The 25,003-nt window shown below is 42.9% G+C and overlaps 1 protein-coding gene across 1 annotated transcript in view; it reads left to right on the plus strand.

Moving 5' to 3' along the window:
• The window catches only part of LOC135548753 (myotubularin-related protein 4-like), a 158,950-nt gene that overhangs the window by 102,722 nt on the left and 31,225 nt on the right, over positions 1-25,003 (plus strand). The window contains exons 4-7 of the mRNA XM_064978654.1: positions 11,737-11,853; positions 18,558-18,640; positions 19,758-19,924; positions 20,018-20,114. Of these exons, the coding sequence (XP_064834726.1) occupies positions 11,737-11,853; positions 18,558-18,640; positions 19,758-19,924; positions 20,018-20,114 (464 nt within the window). The remainder of the gene's footprint in view (positions 1-11,736; positions 11,854-18,557; positions 18,641-19,757; positions 19,925-20,017; positions 20,115-25,003) is intronic.

Consider the following 25,003-nt stretch of genomic DNA (forward strand, 5'->3'; position numbering starts at 1 on the left):
GTTTATATTTTTGTTCTGTATAGTTACAAAACAATAGAATTGCAATTGTGTATTGCTGCTTTTTGTCTGATATCCAACAGACCAATTGTTGACCATGAGAGCATTTTGCAGAGAAAATGGGTTGAGGCTTCCTATTTAGGCTCGGAATGACATTTGGTCCATTGTTTACCTTTTTACCTGGCAATGACCACAAGGGCATTTCAAAGAGCTGTCAGACAAGGTGAGCTCATGAGTATAAGCCTCCCCCACTCTGCATCTTCTCTCAGGCTTCTTGATAGTTTGAGATGAGAGAAGGTACAATTTCTTCAATTCTGAGTGATGTTTTGATCATTGAAAGGCAATTTTTACTTAGGAAATATGATAACTGTGGGAACCCTTTTGAAAATAATCATAGAAAATATTATTCTTATGGACTAAAAGTCAGACTCATTCCACATTTGGTCTTTGGACTCATCACAATAGTCCCTAAAGAGTGAGAAAATAATGTTGATGCATTCAAAGGTGTCCACACTATGCAGTTGAAGTCGGAAGTTTACATACACTTAGGTTGGAGTAATTAAAACTAGTTTTTTAACCACTCCACAAATTTCTTGTTATCAAACTATAGTTTTGTCAAATCAGTTAGGACATCTACTTTGTGCATGGCACAAGGAATTTTTCAAACAAGTGTTTACAGACAGATTATTTCACTTATAATTCAATGTATCACAATTCCAGTGGGTCAGAAGTTTACATACATTAATTTGACTGTGCCTTTAAACAGTTTGGAAAATTCCAGAAAATGAGATCATGGCTTTAGAAGCTTCTGATAGGCTAATTTACATAATTGAGTATATAAATATATATATATTTTTTTTTTGACCTTTATTTAACCATGCAAGTCAGTTAAGAACAAATTGTTATTTTCAATGACGGCCAAGGAACAGTGGGTTAACTGCCTGCTCAGGGGCAGAACGACAGATCGGGGATTTGAACTTACAACCTTCCGGTTACTAGTCAAATGATCTAACCACTAGGCTACCCTGCCGCCGCAATTAGAGTTGTACCTGTGGATGTAATTCAAGGCCTACCTTCAAACTCAGTGCCTCTGCTTGACATCATGGGAAAATCAAAAGAAATCATCCAAGACCTCAGAAAAAAATTGTGGACCTCCACAAGTCTGGTTCATCCTTGGGAGCAATTTCCAAACACCTGAAGGTACCACGCTCATCTGTACAAACAATAGTACACAAGTATAAACACCGTGGGACAACGCAGCCGTCATACTGCTCAGGAAGGAGACACTTTCTGTCTCCTAGAGATGAACGTATTTTGGTGCGAAAAGTGCAAATCAATCCCAGAACAACAGCAAAGGACCTTGTGAAGATGCTGGAGGAAACAGGTACAAAAGTATTTATATCCACAGTAAAACGAATCCTATATCAACATAACCTGAAAGGCTGCTCAGCAGGGAAGAAGTCACTGCTCCAAAACCACCATAAAAATAAGCCAGACTGTGCTTTGCAACTGCACATGGGGACAACGATCATACTTTTTGGAGAAATTTTCTTCTGGTCTGATGAAACAAAAATAGAACTGTTTGACGATAATGACCATCGTTATGTTTGGAGGAAAAGGGGGAGGCTTGCAAGCTGAAGAACACCATCCCAACTGTGAAGCACGGAGTGGCAGCATCATGTTGTGGGGGTGCTTTGCTGCAGGATGGACTGGTGCACTTCACAAAATAGATGGCATCATGAGGAAAGAAAATTATGTGGATATATTGAAGCAACATCTCAAGACATCAGTTAAGGCTTGGTTGCAAATGACCCCAAGCATACTTCCAAAATTGTGGCAAAATGGCTTAAGGACAACAAAGTCAAGGTATTGTAGTGGCCATCACAAAGCCCTGACCTCAATCCTATAGAAAATGTGTGGGCAGAACAGAATAAGCGTGTGCAAGCAAGGAGGCTTGCAAACCTGATTCAGGTACACCAACTCTGTCAGGAGGAATAGGCCAAAATACACCCAACTTATTGTGGGAAGCTTGTGGAAGGCTACCCAAAATGTTTGACCCAAGTTAAACTATTTAAAGACAATGCTACCAAATACAAATTGAGTGTATGTAAACTTCTGACCCACTGGGAATGTAATGAAAGCAATACAACCTGAAATAAATAATTCTCTCTACAATTATTCTGACATTTCACATTCTTAAAATAAAGTGGTGATCCTAACTGACCTAAGATTAAATGTCAAGAATTGTCAAATTGAGTTTAAATGTATTTGGCTTAGGTGTATGTAAACTTTCAACTTCAACTGTACCAATGTAGCATGTTCTTAGCATGGAACACACACAGCTACCGGTGCTTGCACATGCGCAGAACAAATACACAGATGGAACTAGATTTTAAGCTGTTTACATGTTCTAATAATTTGAAAGATTGCTCAGAAAATCAGGTTGTACCAAAAGCAACATTCAGATACAATATTGTTCACTATAAAAAAAAGTACACTAAGTGTACCAAGCATAAGGAACACCTGCTCTTTCCATGACATAGACTGACCAGGTGAATCCAGGTGAAAGCTATGATCTCTTATTGATGTCACGTGTATTTAAATCAGTGTAGATGAAGGGGAGGAGACAGGTTATAGAATAATTTTTAAGCCGTGAGACATGGATTGTGTATGTGTGTCATTCAGAGGGGTGAATGGGCAAGACAAAGATTGAAGTGCCTTGGAACAGATTATGGTAGTAGGTGCCAGGCGCACCGGGTTGAGTGTCAATAACTGCAACACTGCAGGGTTTTTCACGCTCAACAGTTTCCCGTCTGTTTCAAAAATGGTCCACCCACAAAGGACACCCAGCCAACTTGACATTACTGTGGGTAGCATTGGAGTCAATATGGGCCAGCATCCCTGTGGAATGCTTTCGACACCTTGTAGAGGCCATGCCCTGACAAAGTTAGGCTGTTCTGAGGGCAAAAGGGGGTGCAAAACTCAATATTAGGAAGGTGTTCCTAATGCTTTGTACACTCCGTGTATAATTACCTCGAAAGAAGTGCACATAGCAATTAGCATAAATAGCACAATTTACTTAACATGATAAAAGTTAGCATTGGCCCGCTAAAGATGCGCTAATACAGCAGCTTCATTTGTCATCCACAAACGCCTTCAATCAGTCTCAGGACGAGAACGATGAATTATCAGCTTTTCTCTTAAGATATATCTGTGTTTAGCTCTTTATTTCTAGCTTTATATCAGTTTTTTGACCTTCACAGACAATAGAAAATCTGAGTTGTTGATTGAGTTGTCAAAGGCAGGACCTAACTGATTTGCGCCCTTCTGATGGGTGAGGTCATTTCTCATAACTACAAGGATATATATATTTATTTACCCCCAATTTTGTGGTATCCAGTTAGTAGTTACTGTCTTACTCTGCGATGCAGTGCCTTAGACCACTGTGCCACCTGGGAGGCCTTACTACAAGGATATATAACCATTACTTAACCTGGGTTACCCTAAAAGATGCTAAAAATAATTTTTCAATCATATTTTCATGAACCATAGGACTTGGTTTGAGAACAGCTAATGGATTGGTCAAAGGATGGCTTAGTTAAATCAAAAATCTGATTTTACGTGTCTATTTAAAAAACACTGTAAATCCACTCAACAGTGGCAGATCAGCTTAAAACTTGTCGTTGCTGTCATGGACATCCCTAAGGTGTACCACGCTGAATTTGGTATTGATATCTCAAAAAACAAGAACTCTTAATAACTCATTATTATTTTTATATATTTTTTTTTAAATGTTCGGGGGTAGATCCGTTTTAATATTGCAGATAGATTGTAGCTTCCACCAATGTAATTGTCTGTGTCACTATATTTTTTTGCAAATATATATATATTGTTACGTTCCCCAGTTTGTGTTGTAGTTTGTGTATTTGCATGTGTTTATTTCAGGAAATGGCTTCCTGAAATCCCTCAAGCAGCTGATTGGTTGACTTCATGGCTAATTGGAGAGCTGACCCCGCCCCCTCATCAAGACACAGCTGTCTCCAGTTACACATTCATTTTGAAGCTATATAAAAGCCAGTGTTCTGTTCAGGAGGGTTTTTTTTGGGGGGGGGGGATCATTGCTGAGAGAGGAGGCTGATGGCTGTGGATAATTTACTATATTAGTTGTTGGTAGCAGTTGGTATGTTCAGTGAGTGTGTTGCTCAGATAGAGCTTATTTGATGTTCTTTGTTTCTTAGTTTGTTTGAGAAATTATTTGTTCTCCTGTTTCATTTGTTCCCAGGGGGGAAGGGGAAGGCACCTAGGGAGTGCTTAGGCAAGAGGCCCGCGGGCATACATATACCCGTAGCATATTCACTGTCTAGGCACAATAGGTAAGACCTGGGCGAACCACCCCCTGTGTTTTGGTTAGGGCACCAGGTGGTGCTAAATTAGGTAAGTATTGGTTAGGCAGGTAAGATAGGAGAGGGGGGCTTTGAGATTTACTTTCTTTGCTTTGGTTCCGTCCAGCCCTTTTTCCCCATATTACCGTGTAAAGGAATAAAGTCCTTGTAAACGGTACCACATTCTGTCTGTTGTCATCCTTACTCGCACCTACAGTCCATCCCTTTTTCACTTCACGGAGAGTTGAGTTGTAGCAGGGTGTTGCGTTCCCTCTTCATAGAGGCGTACGTAACTATATATATATATATTTCCAGCTGTTGTTTTTAACTCTTGTCCTTCCTCTACACGCAATCTCTCCCATATATTATTGATATCCATCCGATTTGATTTCCATTTGCCATATCTTTCAAACTGTACTCTTTCAAAAACAGTTCCTAACCTATATACATTTTACGGGCACAGTATGTTTTACATTAGATATCTTGTTGTTATTAGTCCAAACCTTCAGCTTCATTCAACCCCAGTACCAAAACAAATGATCTAATGATTCTGTCTCTTTGCAGCAAAATCTGCAGAGCTGGGAATGTTGTATCCCCCATATAAATAACATTATGTTGGTTGCAAGAGTTCTGTATAATAATTTAAATTTAAATATCCTAAGTTTTGAATCCGGCGTCGTTTTGCGTATCAGTTCATAAACCATGTGCCATGGAAAACTGTTTTGCAATCTATATGGCACGGCTGTCAATTTTCTGGTCCTTAAATGAAACTGGTATACTTTTTTATTTATCACCATTTTCTTTCATGCATGGCCGATAGACAAGTTCCTTACTTTTTCCCCCTTCCACTTTCCTCTTCCATTATGTTTTAGTTAGCTGCATGTATATCATAACTCCACCAGTCATATTTATGACAACATTTACGAAGATTTTATTTCTATTTTTAAAAAGTATGTTTTTTTTAATCAATTGCTATATTTGAGTTTAACCACACTATTTGTTGTATTATTTCTTCTGTCTTTTCTGGTGGATTAAATTGAAATTGATTAAAATGTATTAAACTTCACTAAACTCTTAAAAGACGATCAAAAAGGAGATGAATAAAAATGCAATCGCCAGCTCCATACTGTTACTGTCTTTATACCTATGGACAAAAAAAATATATATAGAAAGGTGAGCCTGACTTTATATTTCCTCACTGTGTGACACTGACCGCGGGGCGTTATGGGATTGTTTCCGAAGTTAGAGCTGATTGAGAAAACTTCAAGCCCAATTTTCAAAACAACATTACAATATAAAAATGTATTTAAGACTTTGTAATTTGGGAATTTTTTGAGGTGCTCTAGGTTGCTATTACAGCACATTCGGAAAGTATTCAGACCCCTTGACTTTTTCCACATTTTGTTATGTTACAGCCTTCTTCTAAAGTTGATTAAATTGTTTTTTTTCCTAATCAAACTACACACAATACCCCATAATGACAAAGCAAAAACTATAATTTTTAGATTTTTGCAAATGTATTAAAAATAAATAATTGAAATATCACATTTGCATAAGTATTCAGACCCTTTACACACTACGTGTTGAAGCAACTTTGGCAGCGATTACAGCTTTGAGCTTGGCACACCAGTATTTGGGTAGTTTCTCCCATTCTTCTCTGTAGATCCTCTCAAGCTCTATCAGGTTGGATGGGGAATGTCTCTGCATACTGTAGCCATTTTCAGGTCTCTCCAGAGACGTTCGATCGGGTTCAAGTCCGGGCTCTGGCTGGGCCACTCAATGAAATTCAGAGACTTGTCCCGAAGCTACTCCTGCGTTGCCTTGGCTGTGTGCTTAGGGTCGTTGTCCTGTTGAAAGGTGAACCTTCGCCCCCAGTCTGAGGTCCTGAGCGCTTGGGTACCTTCAGTGCTGCAGAAATTCTATGGTACCTTTCCCCAGATCTGTGCCTCAACACAATCCTGTCTTGGAGCTTTACAGAATATTTCTTTGACCTCATGGCTTGGTTTTTGCATTGACATGCACTGTCAACTGTGGGACATTATATAGACTGGTGTGTGCCTTTTCTAAATCATGTCCTATTAATTGAATTTACCACAGACTCCAATGAAGTTGTAGAAACATCTCAAGGATGATCAATCAAAACAGGATGCAACTGAGCTCAATTTGAGTCTCATAGCAAAGGGTTTAAATACTTTAAAAAATCTTTGTCATTATGTAGAATGATAAGGACATGTTTTATTTAATCCATTTTAGAATAAGGCTGTAACAAGGGGTCTGAATACTTTCCAAATGCACTGTATATGCTTTTCTCGTATTGAGAAATAGGTGCTACCTACACTGACTTTAACTGGGTCTCACTGTAGGCGAATTACAGACATCCGCCAGTATAGCTGACCTCTGCCACAGTAGTATCACAGTGGTGCTTTACAATCGTCCATTTCACATACGGTATTGCTCTGCATTTCACCCTTTTCTCCTCCTCCACTCCCCTCTCTGGAGTGTCCCTCCCTCTCCAGTTGCCTAAAACCGGAAGTCACGACTCACAAACCACCAAGTCATAAAATATTTGTCTCTGCATGGTCTTTTTCCTCCGTCTATCCATCACTCTCTCTTTCTCTAGGTCTCTCTTCCCTCTCTTTTTATCTGTACTGCCTGAGGCAGGATAGAGGGAAAAACGTGACACTGTATCTTCTGCTGCACTAGCCGGCCGTCTATGAGTCATACAACTCTATTTGGAGCAGAGCAGAACCACAGAGCCAGTTTGATGCAGCTCAGAGAGAGACTGTACAGGATGTTAACTATGTATGACACTTTCAGCAGGATGTTCCCTGCCTTCGACAGTGGAGTTGCAGTGGATTGCCTTCATCCACTCTTGCCTGGACAGTTAACGAGCGGTGCACATGATTTAGCCCCTGGAGGCTTCGTTAGTATTCTGATGATATTGTCTCCTTGTCATTTCAGTTTCTCATAATAGACAGTCAGACTCAGAGATCATGTTAGGAATATTACACCTCCCATAAAGAGAGAACAATACCCATAGCTTTATCTGAACAGCTCTCATATTTAGGCCCACTACTGATGTTATCTGTGAGACCCCATCGACACTGCACCCCACCCTCTCTCCTGCACCTCTGCCAAGCCAAAGCTACCCAGGCACTTTCTTTTTGTAACAGATGAACAGCAACACAAACATTAGTAAGATATATGGGGCACAGGGCAGACTATGGGGCACTGCTCTGGGCTGGTTCAAGGAGCTGGCCTGGGAGGGACAATGATAAAAAACAAGTAAAGGTTATAATCTCCACCATGGAGGGAGAGGAGACTGATTAAACCAGACTGAACGCTGCCCTCACCATTTATTCAGTCTGGTGTTATCTGGGCCAAGCATCAGTGCCAGGTTCCATCCAGAGCCATCAGTAAAGCCTCACGGCCTCTATCGATTCGTGATGCTTCCATTTGGAAGCCTGCATGCTCCCTGTTTTTTTTTTTATAAGATTGTCCATTTCTTACATTTTCTGTGATCAAATGTAAAAAATCAAATCAAAAGTCTCACTCATCTCCCCTTGCTGTGATCCTTGTGCATTTTCTCTGATCATTCATTTCACCAGAGAGAAGGGAGTTTGAGTAGATAATGAATGTTTTATTTTTTACAGACATTCATTTTGTAGTACCCAGGCCCAATGCTTTTAATGAGTTGTTTTCTCTGGGCTGGGCCATTTCACATCTTACAGTAATCCTCTCTCCCCTGCCTGTCCTGTATGTTCATGCCCCAACAGGTCCTGCTCTTAGAGTGACTCAGTAAGTAGTGAGTGTGATGAGGCAATTATTATGAGGTATTATTGTGCCTAAGTGGTCACTATGCAACAACTCTGTGCTGTGTCTTTCCAAAATAGAGCTCTTCGAGATGCTGTCGTCTCTAGTGAATGCTCACAGCATAACAACAACCAACCCGCTTTTCGCTGGCCAACAAGGGTCTGGTACACAACTTCAGTTTCAAGTTTTTGTCACATGGTGAATTGACTTTCTTGCTTGCTCTTTCGCAACAGTGCAGTAATCAATATCAGTAGTACTATACAAAATAAATAAAGCAAAGTAGAACAAAAACACACGAGAAATAGAAATAAGAACAAAATAAAGTAAGCTACTGTATATACAGGGTCAGTTCCAGAGTCAGTGCCAAAACCATATTTACAATGTGTAGGGATACTGGAGTTGTAGGGTTAGATATGTATATGGTTAAGGTGACTAGGTATCAGGCTATATGATAAACAGAGTAGCAGCGTATAATATGACTTTGTGTGTGTGTGTGTGTGTGTGTGTGTGTGTGTGTGTGTGTGTGTGTGTGTGTGTGTGTGTGTGTGTGTGTGTGTGTGTGTGTGTGTGTGTGTGTGTGTGTGTGTGTGTGTGTGTGTGTGTGTGTGTGTGTGCATAGTCAGTGCAAAAATAAATTAGAAGGGTCAATGCAAATAGTCTGTGTAACCATTTTGTTAGCTATTTAGCAGTCTTCTGGCTTGCTTCAGTACCGTTTGCTGTGCGGAAGCAGAGAGAACAGTCTATGGCTTGGGTGATTCGAGTCTAGAACAATTGCCTTCCTTTTATTTAACATTTTTTATTTTTTATTTAACCTTCATTTAACTTGGCAAGTCAGTTAAAGAACGAATGGCGGCCTACTCACCTTTCACACTGCCTGATATAGAGGTCCTGTATGGCAGGGAGCTCAGCCCCTGTGATGTACTGGGCTGTCTGCACCATCCTCTGTAGCACCTTGCAATCAAGGGAGGTGCAGTTGTCATACCAGTTGTCATACCAGTGATGCAGCCAGTCAAGATGCTCTCAATGGTGAAACTACAGAACATTTTGAGGATTTGAGGATCCATGCAAAGTATTTTCAACCTCCTCAGGGGAAAGACACGCTATCACACCTTCTTCACGGTGTAGATGGGGGCGTGTTCCACACTGCCAGGTCACTGACCACCCCCCTGTAGTAGGCTGTCTCATTGTCGCCGGTGATCAGGCCTATCGCCGTCGTGTTGTCAGCATACTTGACGGTGTTGGAGTCATGCGTGGCCACACAGTCGTGTTGAACAAGTGAGTACAGGAAGGGACTAAGCACACACCCCTGTGGGGCCCCCATGTTGACAGCAGGCTTGGCGGAGGTGATGAGTAAAGTAAAGATTGATGCCAGGAGACATGAGTGGAAAAGAAGAATCAAAGTAGGCCTTTCTACTCCGAGAGAGAGAAGTATAGGTTAGAAATGTTAGAAATTCACCAGGCATACACACACAGAGTAATTATACATTATGCATTACAGACCTTTGTCATGGCACCAGTGAACAAGACTAGAGCTAAGTTCCAGGCAGAGGAAAATGATTTAGACATTATTTCATCAAGTTTAGACTTCACAGTAAAACATCAATTACAGCTAAAATGTTTCTCATCTGTTGCCACGCACCAGTCTAATGACAAGACGAACATGGGCATAATTTGTATCTGTCAATATTACACTAAACAAAAATGTAAACGCAACACGGAACATTTTCAACTATTTTACTGAGTTACAGTTCATATAAGGAAATTGAAATAAATTAGGCCCTAATCTATGGATTTCACATACATGACTGGGCAGGGGTGCAGCCATGGCGAGCCAGGCCCAGGCAATGAGAAATAACTTATTGACAGAAAAATTAACATCTCAATTATCTGGCAATAGCTCTGATGGAAATTCTGATGGAAATTCCTGCAATCAGCATGCCAATTGCACACTCCCTCAAAACCTGAGACATCTGTGACATTGTTGTGTGACAAAACTGCACATTTTAGAGTGGCCTTTTATTGTCCCCAGCACAAGGTGCACCTGTGTAATGATCATGCTGTTTACTCAACTTCTTGATATGCCACACCAGTCTGGTGGATGGATTATTTTGGCAAAGGAGAAATGCTCACTAACAGGGATGTAAACAAATTTGTGCACAAAATTTGAGAGAAATAAGCTTTTTGCGCTTATGGAAAATGTCTGGGATCTTTTATCTCAGCTCATGAAACATGGGATCAACACTTTACATGTTGCATTTATATTTTTGTTCAGTATAAATCATTTTCAGTAAAGTGCAATAAAATGATGAATTAAGTTTGAACACAGTGATCATTAATGTTTGTTTGGCTGCATCTCGTTAATTGGCTTCCTGTTTTAGACGACTTGAGGCATCATTTAGACTAGAGATTGGCATCATCAGTTTTTATCTGTCTCTCTCCCTCCACCTTGTTGGTTTTTAAGCAGCTAAGATAAATGTGCTACTTCTGAGAAAGATGAAACGTGTTCTATTCTGTGATGGGAACCAATTATCTTAATGCATGGGTCTTCTCTATCCTTGTGTCCCAAATGGCACCCTATTGCCTACATAGTGCACTTGTTTTGAACAGAGCCCTATGGGTAATATGTTGCCATTTGGAATGTAGGCATGGAGTCTGGGCTGAGGGACTAATGAAATGGGCATGTATCTGGAATGTTAGATGGTTTGAGAACCATCACAAAGACAGTACCGTCAACCAGGTACACACACACACAGTACATAGTACACAACCTCCCTGCCCGCCTGCCTGTCGGCCTGTTCACTCAGGCTCAAAGAACAGCCAACCTGCTCTCCTCTCTCACATAGATCATTTTATGCTATTAGTGCTAATGGAGACTGCCACAAAGCACATTTGTGAATAGATTCAAGAAGCTGGACATTTGGCGTTAGTTCCTACTTCACAGTAGGGTAATAAATGTTTGGTTTTTTGTCTTTCTTTTTAAAAGAAATGCCTTCTTGAACGTGAACTTTCATGTGCCTTAATAACAAACCTGTATGTGATCTGTAAATATGAATACAAATGTTAAATGACGAGCCATGTTGGTTAAGCCACAGAAAAAGTAAGCAACCTTCCCACTAGCCATGATTGGAGAAAGTAGTTATATTTCTATACGGTTTACGAAAACAGATCTCAACCACTAGCAGTGCAAGCACCTGGAGAACAAGCCAATCAGATTCCAACAACACTGACCAGGAGAACTAAAGGTCTTTTCACACTACTAGGTACACATTTAAGAGACCACGAACAGGTGTGATAATCAGCAGGATAGTGTTGATTCTCCATTGGACCATGTACTCTGGTTTGATGTGTGACGGCTGCATTGCAAGTTTTACAGAGAACAGTGGGATTAATAGGAAGATAATGAAGTGAATATACTGTAAAAACTGCAAGGTTTTAACTTTGTGACGTTTCTGTCGCTGATATCCAACGTCCTTAATGCAATGTTGAATAAGCGTTGTGGTTCATGTTGTCTTAACGTTGCGTTGACGTTTGTGGTCCCCTCCAGGTACCGTTCCCAGCTCTGCAGGGGGAAGGGGTGGAGTATCTAGGCCGAGCCGATGACACCATCATCGCCATCTCCAACTACAGGCTCCACATCAAGTTTAAGGACTCCATTATAAATGTAAGACATAATGAACACATGCGTATTTTACGATACGCTGATATTGATCCATGGACCGTTTTGGGGTTTTATTTTACCTTCTACATCGGTATTTAAATATTTGGTTTGTACAACGTGATACTTTGTGTGTAAACTTCCATTTTTATAGTTTACTTCACTATTTGAGTCATCGCTCTCTGCTCTCTCTTAACATGCTGCTTTCCACACAGACATAGCCCCGCCCCTTGTCACTCAAGGTGGGCATTTGTTGTTCCTCGACCACGAGAAACTTGCCTTCAGTCTGTATGGTCAATGCAACACATGGATCAATGTTGATGACAATGATGCTGTTTTCACTTAATATAAATCCAGTAGTGTTTTATAATTACACTATTAGTTTGTGTTTCTTACATCTGCAACCAGCTAGTTTGTATTTTCTTAGCAAGTTGGGCCTAAATCGTGTTAGCTGCTAATTCTAATCACTAGTTAGCTGGCTAGCTAAATGTACTGAGTCAGAGCAAACATACAGTACCAGTCAAAAGTTTGAACAAAGCTACTCATTCAAGTGTTTCTTTATTTTTACTATTTACTATGTTGTAGAATAATAGTGAAGACAACAAAACTATGAAATAACACATATGGAATCATGTAGTAACCAAAAAAGTGTTAAACAAATCCAAATATATTTTATATTTGAGATTCTTCAAAGTAGGCAACCTTTGCCTTGATGAAAGAATTGCACACTCTTGGCATTCTCTAAACGAGCTTCACCTAGAATGCTTTCCCAACAGTCTTGAAGGAGTTCCCACATATGCTGAGCACTTGTTGGCTGCTTTTCCTTCACTCTGCAGTCCGACTTATCTCAAACCATCTCAATTGGATTGAGGTTGGGTGATTATGGAGATCAGGTCATCTGATGCATGACTCCATCACTCTCTTTGGTCAAATAGCTCTTACACAGCCTGGACGTGTGTTGGGTCATTGTCCTGTTGAAAAACAAATAATAGTCCCACTAAGGGCAAACCAGGTGGGATGGTGTACCGCTGCAGAATGCTGTGGTAGCCATGTTGGTTAAGTGTGTTTTGAAAAATAAATAAATTACTGACAGTGTCACCAGCAAAGCACCATCACACCTCCTCATCCGTGCCCCACGGCGGGAACTACACATGAGGAGATCATCCATTTGCCTACTCTGTGTCTCACAAAGACACTGGGGTTGAAACCAAAAATCTAAAATTTGGACAATAGGACAGATTTCCACCGGTCTAATGTCCATTGCTCGTGTTTCTTGGCCCAAGCAAGTCTCTTCTTCTTTTTCATGTCCTTTAGTAGTCGTTTCTGTGCAGCAATTTCACCATGAAGGCCTGATTCACGTAGTCTCTTCTGAACAGTTGATGTTGAGATGTGTCTGTTACTTGAACTCTGTGAAGCATGTATTTGGGCTTCAATTTCTGAGGCTGGTAACTAATGAACATATCCTCTGCAGCAGAGGTAACTCTGGGTCTTCCTTTCCTGTGGCAGTCCTCATGACAGCCAGTTTCATCATAACGCTTGACGTATTTTGCGACTGCACTTGAAGAAATGTTCATAGTTCTTGACATGTTCCTCATTGACTGACCTTCCTGTCTTAAAGTATTGATGGACTGTCATTTATCTTTGCTTATTTGAGCTGTTCTTGCCATAAATTGTGCTTGGTCTTTTACCAAATAGGGCTATCTTCTGTATACCACCCCTACCTAGTCACAACATAACTGATTGCCTCAAATGCATTAAGAAGGAAAGAAATTCCACACATGAACTTTTAACAAGCAACACCTGTTAATTGAAATTAATTCCAGGTGACTACCTCATGAAGCTGGTTGAAATAATGCCAAGAGAGTGCAAAGCTGTCATCAAGGCAAAGGGTGGCTTCTTTAATGAATCTCAAATATAAACTATATTTTCATTTGTTTAACACTTTTTTGGCTACTATATGATTCCATATGTGCTATTTCATAGTTTCGATGTCTTCACTATTATTATAAAATGTAGAAAATAGTAAAAATAAATACAAACCCTGGAATGAGTAGGCGTGTCCAAACTTTTGACTGGTACTGTAATTAGTTATACAGCCTGATAATAGCATTGATGATGTAGACCTAAATCATCATGTTTTTTGTGCAACAGTATCTTCTAAATCAAAGAGGAATACACAAAGCATGAATATGTTAGTTACATGAAATAGCTAAGAGAAAACATTCAATGTAGCCAAAAGTTATAGGGTCCCCAAGTAAACACTTATCAACACTTTGGTTCCTACCCTGTCACAATAATTCCTTCCTGGGGTTTTCATTTGTCGTCATCTATTGTATTCAAAGTGCCCACTATTATATTCTAACTATGGAATTAGAATAATCATTTTTACAGTTCACCCAAGTGTTTTGCTCTAAATCGCAAGTCAAATCACAATTGCAACATTTGGTTAAAAATAAGGTCTAGATTGTTTGCCTATATTGTGCAGCCCTACGTGGCAGTGTGGAAATGGTCTAAAATGAGTGCAAGAAATGCAGAAATTGAAGAAAATGCGGAAAATTATTTTTGGGTGAATTGAACAGTATAAAACAATCAGAATGGAGAAAGACCCATTGGAATCACTTAGAATGTATGTGTTGCCACCCTAGGGACATGCACTACTCATACATTTTTGCCATATCACCCAGCCCTAACACATGCAATACACATGATACAGAGATCCTGGAAAAAACAACACTAGCATGTTCAAGTAGCTAGGTAGCCTAGTGGTTAGAGTGTTAGTAACTGAAAGGTTGTAAGATGGAATCCCCTAGCTGACAAGGTAAAAATCTGTCGTTCTGCCCCTGAATGAGGCAGTTAACCCACCGTTCCTAGGCCATCATTGAAAATAAGAATTTGTTCTTAACGGACTTGCCTAGTTAAATAAAGGTCAAATTAAAAAAATAGCTGCTCTGACATAGCCTGGTTAAATCAGATTGAATGCTGCAGTGTAATGTACATAAATCAGTTTGGTTGCCAGGCTAATTGCTACACTGTCTATAGATCTGTAGATCTGTGCACAGAACTGAGAGGTAGGTAATGTGAGGAACAGAACCATGCCTGAAAGGAGAGGCTCTGCTGGTTAGATTCATTACACTGTCTATAGATCTGTAGATCTGTGCACAGAACTGAGAGGTAGGTAATGTGAGGAACAGAACCCTGCCTGAAAGGAGAGGCTCTGCTGGTTAGATTCATTACAGGCCATATAATACATTTTAGACAGAATGTCCTGCTGCTTACAAGCCAAGGCTGGTAGCACTTCAAATGATGTGATTGAGATGCAGAGCCATTCCCAGGACCTGATGCCTGGTCCCTTCCTCACACCCACTGAGTTGGCAGTGTGTCAGGCACCACAGGAGTGGTGCAGTGAGCGGTGGCTATGATCTCACCACCAGCCAGGACTGTTTTACGTGACCTCTGGAGTTTCAGGGAGCCGGCCCAGCACTTACTTAAAGTTGCACGTGCACACACCAGACACACTCACGCATGTACACACACACACACACATACACACTTATCTTGGCATCCAGTGGCCCCTCCTACTGACGCCAGACCCTGCTGTAATACAAACAGCCTGATTGTTTGCATTCACTGGCCTTAGGGTGAGATTCCACCTACTCCCCTACTCCTCTTTAGTCTCGAAACTCGACCCTAGGCAACAGTGACTAGGGTTTTGTTTCAGTGATGGACTCTTTCGGCATAGAGGATCGATGTCACTGCCTATGTCGATAAGGAAGAAAAAGAAAGAAAAATCACGTGGCAGACGTGAGAATGTCGCGATTCAAATCCTTTTTTATTCAAGCAGATAAAGTAGTGAAGTAGGCAGTGACGTAGTTCCTCTCTGCCAAATGAGTCCGTCATTGAAACTAGACCCTAGTCACTGACCACGTTTACATGCGCACAGTATTCCTGATAGTAGCTCATATCCTGCTTAAGGTCTTAAGCTGCTTTCAAGCACCTTTGATATCCCGCTTACGAGTATCCATGTAACCATGAATAAACAGAAAATCCTCATTTAAGTTCATATGGGTTAAATGGAAACAGTAACTGAAATAAGGACACTGACTGTAGGCCTGTAACCTTCTACATGTAAAATAATAATATCAACTCCAGGGGATTTATGCATTTCTTGCAGTAAAATTATACAACAAATGTTTATTTGGTCTCGGGAACAGGAGTGGAGAAATATGATTTATTTCTTTCAGCATCTCTTGACGAAAATGTCAATGTGTGTGTAATGTGTTATCTCTGGCACTGTTAAACAAGTAGACAGTATTTCAACCACATAAAATATGCAACCAATATGAACTGAAGTCTTATCAGAAATGTGTTTCATCGTTTTCTCAGCTTTTCGTTTCCTTAAAACCTATCAAACTGATGACATTTGGACATTTTGCACAAGACCAATCTTTCCACCGTTTTTAGTAATTCCGTTTTCTCCCTGATCCCTATACGAAACAGACTTACACGACTGATCCCTATACGAACAGACTGATCCCTATACGAAACTAACTTTACCGGTGTTAACTAGATTACTAGTGCATTCATTCTATCGATGTAAGACATTATTCTGGTGAGCATACTTTATAGTCTTCTGGGGCAGTTATGACAGAAGAGAAACAACATGTATCTAACTATAGTTGACAAACACATGGCCTACCAAATGTCAGAAAAAGCATGTCTAAATTATTGGTGAAATTAGCCAGTAGGCTATATGGACCAGTACGGAGTATCAGCAAAATAAATTGTTATGTAATTATGGTGGATCAAATTGAGCAGATTCTTAGTTTTTTGTTTGAATATCAGATGAGAACATCATCACACAACACCTATGATATGCGAAACTGAGCCTGCGCAGAACGCGAAAAACAACGGTCAACGGGATAAGATGTTTACATGCCACAGTATCCCGTCGAAGATCAGCATATCATAGGCATCTTATCTGAGTTTCTCATAACCGGGATACAAGCTTTTCGTGTTGTTGTAAACGGGACATGATGTGACAGTATCCCGAATATTGGTGTGCATGTAAACAAGGTCAATGTGTTGCCTAGGGTCGGGTTTTAGAGACGAACTCCTCTCCTCCTCCTCCCCCATCCCAGAACTCCAGTCATCTAACAGAGCACCTGTAGTAAAGACCACTTTTTTTCTAAACATACAGACATCTGCACTGTTAGTTTGTGTTACATTTTCATATCCTTTCCCCTTCCATTTTCTTCTCTCATACTTTCCTTTTCAAGCTTGGTTGTGGTCGGCAAAAGTCACTTTCTGCCGTGCTAATTTGTGTTCTCTGCTTGATTTTCATTATCTTCCACCTTTAGCTCTTTCTTGTTATGCATTGCCTATCATTAACTTCGTTCTGTTGTTTTTCTTCAGTTTAATAGTTTTTCCATTCCCTCTGTCCCCTGTCTTGTTATCACCCCCCTCCTTCCTGCTCTCTGCTCCCTCCCTGGTCCTGGTGTCTGTCTGTCACTTTGTTGCAGACCTATCAAGGTGTGGACAATCATATTTCTGTGAGTACCTTGTGTCAACAGTAACCCTCAGCTTCCCCCCTCCTCCCTCCCACAGTCTAAACTAGAGCGCTCTATCATTCATCCTCTAGTTCAGACTGACTACTCGTGGATTATTGTGCCCTCCGGACAAACAAAATGTCATTTCATTTGAAATTGGAAGCAATCTAAAAACTGTTTTATTCATTTTCTGATTCAGAATCTCCTCAACGTTGAATATAGTTGAATGCACTTAGCAAGGCAAGAGCCCAAGCAGTTTTGCAGAGATTTCATTTATAGTGCATCTTAAGATTTTGTAGCACCACTTTGTGCCGAAGTCTGTCTGAACTGTGGCAGCATGAATTGGTTGTTCCTTATCGAGTTAGATGACCCAGGCCCCATGCCGGTCAGTGTAGGTGCTGATTGGCCTGCCCCAATCATAGGTCAAGCCTCATTGGGTAATTTTAGAACTGTTGAGTTCAGAGTGACCTCATTAACACCCCTGACCTATGGACCAATAATAGAGCTAGATCAGTGGTACGGACCACTTCAGGCTCAGCATGATAGAATGACTGAGTGGAGAGTCTAGAATAGATTGCACTGCTGCAGACTCCAGAGCTTGGCCTGTGGTAATGACTCATTGGTTTAAAATGGTGGTTGCATAATGGTTGTTGTTTGTATGAATGAGACTTACAGTGTGAGAATTTACTGTGGCAACTATGAAAAGTGTAAATACACTTAAGATATAAACGTTGTAGTTCATGGAAGGTGCATTGACAATGTAATAGCATGCAACGTGATGATTTTATAAGGAAATGCAAATGATGCTGTCGTGAATTAGATATTGGTCTGGCAATAGAGGCATTGGTATGGCGTCTGTTTTAGGCCTATACCCAATAGAGGCTTGCGTGAATTTACATAACCCATGGGTAAAACCACCACAAATATCATCTTCCAATCCCCTCTGCTGTGTGAAAAATGTATTGTTACCTCACCATGCCTTGCTGTCTACCTTACAGTAGGTACATTAACTAGCCATGGCGAGCCTAGATTACTAGGCACTTCATTAAATGGGTTGTGTTCAGTGAGGTGTCCTGTGTAAAGTGGTGCCCCCATTATTAGAGGTGTTGTGTCTACCCTGGTGTCTTGTGTAATGTGGTGTCCTCTCTCTGTCTCCCCATGCAGGTGCCTCTGAGGCTCATAGAGAGTGTGGAGAGCAGAGACATGTTCCAACTGCACATCATCTGCAAGGACTCCAAAGTCGTCAGGTAAAGAGAAAATTCCTACTTTATATCTACGTTACCTACACTGGCTTGTGACAAACAACTATCATTAGGACTTATTGATAAATGGATATCTTGTGCCCCATTAATCTTTTTTTTTTTTACATGATCAAAAATAGGACTTGTTTTCATAAGTCTTTTTTTTATTTTATTAAATTTGATTGACTTGAAGCACAACATAATATTTCTTTGACACAATGTATAGGCTTCGTTCGTAGTGGTCTTTTTTGATAGGCCTATGCCACAATATTTCTGCTGATGGAAAAACTAGATCCTTTGTTATGGCAGAGGTTGAAAAAGAGATGTCATGTCGTTGGCTTAAGAACATTTTTGTCTCAAAACCACTTAAGTTCCTTTTTTTTAAGGCCATGACTACGAATAAAGAGTTTTCGCCCATGTCCTGCCCGCCCCTCTGGAAACCTCTTTCTCAAAGCTAAGAATCCGAATCCGCTTCTGCACGTGTTATTTTACACACACATAGCTGCTGCTCACAATCCCCCTCCCTTCGCGTTTCACTCTTTACTCACTCTCTTCTGAAAAGACTGGAACTTCAAGGAATCAAAGTCAGTCTATGCACTGCAGCCCACTTCTCTCCTATAAAACTGTAGTGTTGCAGGCTCACTGTGACAGCCTGTCTGGTGTCCTCCTCACAGAGATGCAGACATCAGAAGTGTTCCCACCTCTTTGATTATGATGGCTTTATATCCTGCCTGAGGAGCAGATGTGATGTGGCACGGCCCAGGGAAACACTCAGAGCACTCATGAGAATATAGAATCATAGAAAAATCTCCATGTTGGAGAGTACTCATTATTACCCGTTTGTGAACTACTGTAAGAGAGAATATAGGCCTACATACAGTAACTGTATACCACCCTCACATTCTGTCCAATCAAGATGAACGTGTCGGACAATGTATGATAATGTAGGCATAGCCCATGGTTGTGTTTTATCTTTTGGTCCTTGAACATGTTTTGCCTAAGAATGATAATAGATCATGTACACAAACCATAATAATATGGTGAAAGCATGATAATGCTGTTGAGGTTGGTGGCCATCCTCTGATTTTCCATCCGATGTGTTTGTGTTTTGCTATCTACTCAGATGCCATTTCTCGACATTCAAGCAGTGCCAGGAGTGGCTGAAGCGTTTGAACCGGGCCGTAGCCCACCCTGGCAGGCTGGAGGATCTGTTTGCCTTGGCCTACCACGCCTGGTGTCTGGGGGGCAGCGCAGACGATGAGGACCAGCATGTACACCTCTGTAGACCAGGTTAGTGTCACACATGTACACACACATGCACACACACACGCAGAGGCCTCATTATTGTTGCTTTACCTCTCTTCCCTCTTTCTCTCTGTGTAGGTGATCATGTCCTTCAAAGGCAGGAGATAGAGGTGAGGAGGATGGGCTTCGACATGCAAAACGCCTGGAGAGTGTCCGACATCAACCTCAACTACAAGTATGATACCCACAAACACACGTACACACGGGCCCCCCCAGTCTCACACGTACGCACGCCTCCCCCCCCCAGTCTCACACACACGACCCGCCCCCCCAGTCTCACACACACACGCCCCCCCCCAGTCTCACACGTACACACGCCCCCCCAGTCTCACACGTACACACGGACCCCCCAGTCTCACACGTACACACGCCCCCCCTGCTTAGGAGAGAGTGGGCTGTCTAACATCTGTGCTGTTAAATAGTCCCAGACTCGTTTGCGGAGCAGACTGGGTGGGGAGAGTGACTCAGCATTTCAAATAGCATTTTCTTCGCCAGTCAGTGTTCTCTCTCTCTCTCTCATCTGTGTGACAGGTCTATGGGGGAGGGAGAGGGGATATGAGGGGAGGGAGGGAGTGGGGAGAGACGGGGCGAGAGATAGACGGGGATTAGCCGGAGGGGTAGAGTAAGAGTCGTTGTCATCCCTGTGACAGACTGAGCTCTCTCTCCCTCTCTCTGAAGGACAGCTGCGCCGTGGGGCCCGGGGGAGGGGGGGCTTCCATCTGTCTGTTCTACTTCTCTGTCTGACACTCACCAGTCACGTCGCACACACACATTTCTGTGCATGTCTGACATACATGCAAATCATACACACCTTTCTGTACACCCATCTCTACACTTACACACGCAGACATATTTAACGTAACTTTCACAATTCCACTCACACAGACTTGAAAAGACATTAAAAGGTGTTTGAGGCCTGTGTGTGTCCTCTACTGGGTAGGTAAATAAGTAAATTAATCTGCGGTATGCTCTCTCTGTCTTGTTCTCGCTCTCTCTCTGTCTGCTCTGAGTGTCCTGCTGGGGGTGACAGTCACACTGGAGAAACGCGTCATTTAAGCAGGCCAGAACCTGCTGGGGAGCACAACACACACACTCATATCTACCTGGAGCAGACAGTAGAGAGCGACTGCAGGCTAGGCTAGGCAGAGAGAGACAGAGAGAGAGAAGGGCCAAGGAGGGCCTACAGCAGCACCTAGATCTTCTGCACAGATTCTGTCAGACCTGGGCCCTGACAGTAAATCTCAGTAAGACCAAAATAATGGTGTTCCAAAAAAGGTCCAGTCACCAGGACCACAAATACAAATTCCATCTAGACACTGTTACCCTAGAGCACACAAAAAACTATATATACATTGGCCTAAACATCAGTGCCACAGGTAACTTCCACAAAGCTGTGAATGATCTGAGAGACAAGGCAAGAAGGGCATTCTATTTATTTATTTATTTAACCTTTATTTAACCAGGTAGGCAAGTTGAGAACAAGTTCTCATTTACAATTGCGACCTGGCCAGGATAAAGCAAAGCAGTTCGACACATACAACGACACAGAGTTACACATGGAGTAAAACAAACATACAGTCAATAATACAGTATAAACAAGTCTATATACGATGTGAGCAAATGAGGTGAGATAAGGGAGGTAAAGGCATGGAGCCAGTGGGTTTGGTGACGAGTATGAAGCGAGGGCCAGCCAACGAGAGTGTACAGGTCGCAATGGTGGGTAGTATACGGGGCTTTGGTGACAAAACGGATTGCACTGTAATAGACTGCATCCAATTTGTTGAGTAGGGTATTGGAGGCTATTTTGTAAATGACGTCGCCAAAGTCGAGGATTGGTAGGATGGTCAGTTTTACAAGGGTATGATTGGCAGCATGAGTGAAGGATGCTTTGTTGCGAAATAGGAAGCCAATGCTAGATTTAACTTTGGATTGGAGATATTTGATATGGGTCTGGAAGGAGAGTTTACAGTCTAACCAGACACCTAAGTATTTGTAGTTGTCCACGTATTCTAAGTCAGAGCCGTCCAGAGTAGTGATGTTGGACAGGCGGGCAGGTGCGGGTAGCGATCGGTTGAAGAGCATGCATTTAGTTTTACTTGTATTTAAGAGCAATTGGAGGCCACGGAATGAGAGTTGTATGGCATTGAAGCTTGCCTGGAGGGTTGTTAACAGTGTCCAAAGAAGGGCCAGAAGTATACAGAATGGTTTCGTCTGCGTAGAGGTGGATCAGAGACTCACCAGCAGCAAGAGCAACCTCATTGATGTATACAGAGAAGAGAGTCGGTCCAAGAATTGAACCCTGTGGCACCCCCATGGAGATTGCCAGAGGTCCGGACAGTAGACCCTCCGATTTGACACACTGAACTCTATCAGAGAAGTAGTTGGTGAACCAGGCAAGGCAATCATTTGAGAAACCAAGGCTGTCAAGTATGCCGATGAGGATGTGGTGATTGAGTCGAAAGCCTTGGCCAGATCAATGAACACGGCTGCACAGTAATGTTTCTTATCGATGGTGGTTAAGATATCGTTTAGGACCTTGAGCGTGGCTGAGGTGCACCCATGACCAGCTCTGAAACCAGATTGCATAGCAGAGAAGGTATGGTGAGATTCGAAATGGTCGGTAATCTGTTTGTTGACTTTCGAAGACCTTAGAAAGGCATGGTAGGATAGATATAGGTCTGTAGCAGTTTGGGTCAAGAGTGTCCCCCCCTTTGAAGAGGGGGATGACCGCAGCTGCTTTCCAATCTTTGGGAATCTCAGACGACACGAAAGAGAGGTTGAACAGGCTAGTAATAGGGGAGGCAACAATTTCAGCAGATAATTTTAGAAATAAAGGGTCCAGATTGTCTAGCCCGGCTGATTTGTAGGGGTCCAGATTTTACAGCTCTTTCAGAACATCAGCTGAACGGATTTGAGAGAAGGAGAAACGGGGAAGGCTTGGGCGAGTTGCTGTGGGGGGTGCAGTGCTGTTGACCGGGGTAGGAGTAGCCAGGTGGAAAGCATGGCCAGCGTAGAAAAATGAAATTGAAATTCTCAATTATGGTGGATTTATCAGTGGTGACAGTGTTTCCTATCTCCAGTGCAGTGGACAGCTGGGAGGAGGTGTTCTTATTCTCCATGGACTTTACAGTGTCCCAGAACTTTTTTGAGTTAGTGTTGCAGGAAGCAAATTTCTGCTTGAAAAAGCTAGCCTTGGCTTTTCTAACTGCCTGGGTATAATGGTTTCTAGCTTCCCTGAACAGCTGCATATCACGGGGGCTGTTCGATGCTAATGCAGAACGCCATAGGATGTTTTTGTGTTGGTTAAGGGCAGTCAGGTCTGAGGAGAACCAAGGGCTATATCTGCTCCTGGTTCTAAATTTCTTGAATAGGGCATGTTTATTTAAGATGGTTAGGAAGGCATTTAAAAAAAATATCCAGGCATCCTCTACTGACGGGATGAGATCAATATCCTTCCAGGATACCCCGGCCAGGTCAATTAGAAGGCCTGCTCGCTGAAGTGTTTCAGGGAGCGTTTTACAGTGATGAGTGGAGGTCGTTTGACCGCTGACCCATTACGGATGCAGGCCAATGAGGCAGTGATCGCTGAGATCTTGGTTGAAGACAGCAAAGGTGTATTTAGAGGGCAAGTTGGTTAGGATGATATCTATGAGGGTGCCCGTGTTTAAGGCTTTGGGGAGGTACCTGGTAGGTTCATTGATAATTTGTGTGAGATTGAGGGCATCAAGTTTAGATTGTAGGATGGCTGGGGTGTTAAGCATGTTCCAGTTTAGGTCGCCTAGCAGCACAAGCTCTGAAGATAAATGGGGGGCGATCAGTTCACATATGGTGTCCAGAGCACAGCTGGGGGCAGAGGGTGGTCTTGTTACGCTGCTCCTGCTGCGGCTGTTGCCCGTTACCACGCCGCTTGTTCCTGTTGTGGTGGGTGATTCTGTAACGGCGTTCGTCTGTTGAAGGAGAAGCGGACCAAAATGCAGCGTGGTGGTTACTCATGTTCTTTAATGAAAAATGACTCGACATGAAATAACTAGAAAATACAAAACAACACACGGAACTAAATGAAGTAAAAACATAATATATTTCGACCAGGGTGTGACAGAACCCCCCCCCCTAAGGTGCGGACTCCCGGGCGCACATCAAAACAATAGGGTGGGTCCGGGTGGGCGTTTGTCCATGGTGGCGGCTCCGGCGCGGGACATGGACCCCACTCTATAAATGTCTTAGTCCCTCCTCCTCGTGTCCTAGGATAGTCCACCCTCGCCGCCGACCATGGCCTAGTAGTCCTCACCCAGAACCCCACTGGACCGAAGGGCAGCTCGGCACCGAGGGGCAGCTCGGCACCGAGAGGAAGCCCGGCACCGAGAGGACGCCCGGGCAGGTAGTTGGATCCGGCAGATCCTGGCTGACTGGCGGATCCGGAAGATACTGGCTGACTGGCGGATCCGGAAGATCCTGGCTGACTGACGGATCCTGGCAGACTGGCGGATCCTGGCAGACTGGCGGATCCTGGCAGACTGGCGGATCCTGGCAGACTGACGGATCCTGGCAGACTGACGGCTCTGGCTGCTCCATGCAGGCTGGCCGCTCTGGCTGCTCCATGCAGGCTGGCGGCTCTGGCTGCTCCATGCAGGCTGGCGGCTCTGGCTGCTCCATGCAGGCTGGCGGCTCTGGCTGCTCCATGCAGGCTGGCGGCTCTGGCTGCTCCATGCAGGCTGGCGGCTCTGGCTGCGCTGAACAGGCAGGAGACTCCAGCAGCGCTGTAGAGGAGGAAGGCTCCGGCTGCGCTGAACAGGCGGGAGACTCCGGCAGCACAGGAGAGGAGAAAGGCTCCGGCAGCGCTGAACAGGCGGGCAGGAGACTCCGGCAGCGCTGTAGAGGAGAAAGGCTCCGGCAGCGCTGAACAGGCGGGAGACTCCGGCAGCACAGGAGAGGAGAAAGGCTCCGGCAGCGCTGAACAGGCGGGCAGGAGACTCCGGCAGCGCAGGAGAGGAGAAAGGCTCGGGCAGCGCTGAACAGGCGGGAGGCTCCGGCAGCGCAGGAGAGAAGAAAGGCTCCGGCAGCGCT

This window comes from Oncorhynchus masou, chromosome 11, assembly GCF_036934945.1.
Source record: "Oncorhynchus masou masou isolate Uvic2021 chromosome 11, UVic_Omas_1.1, whole genome shotgun sequence".
In the NCBI taxonomy this organism is placed as follows: Eukaryota; Metazoa; Chordata; class Actinopteri; order Salmoniformes; family Salmonidae; genus Oncorhynchus; species Oncorhynchus masou.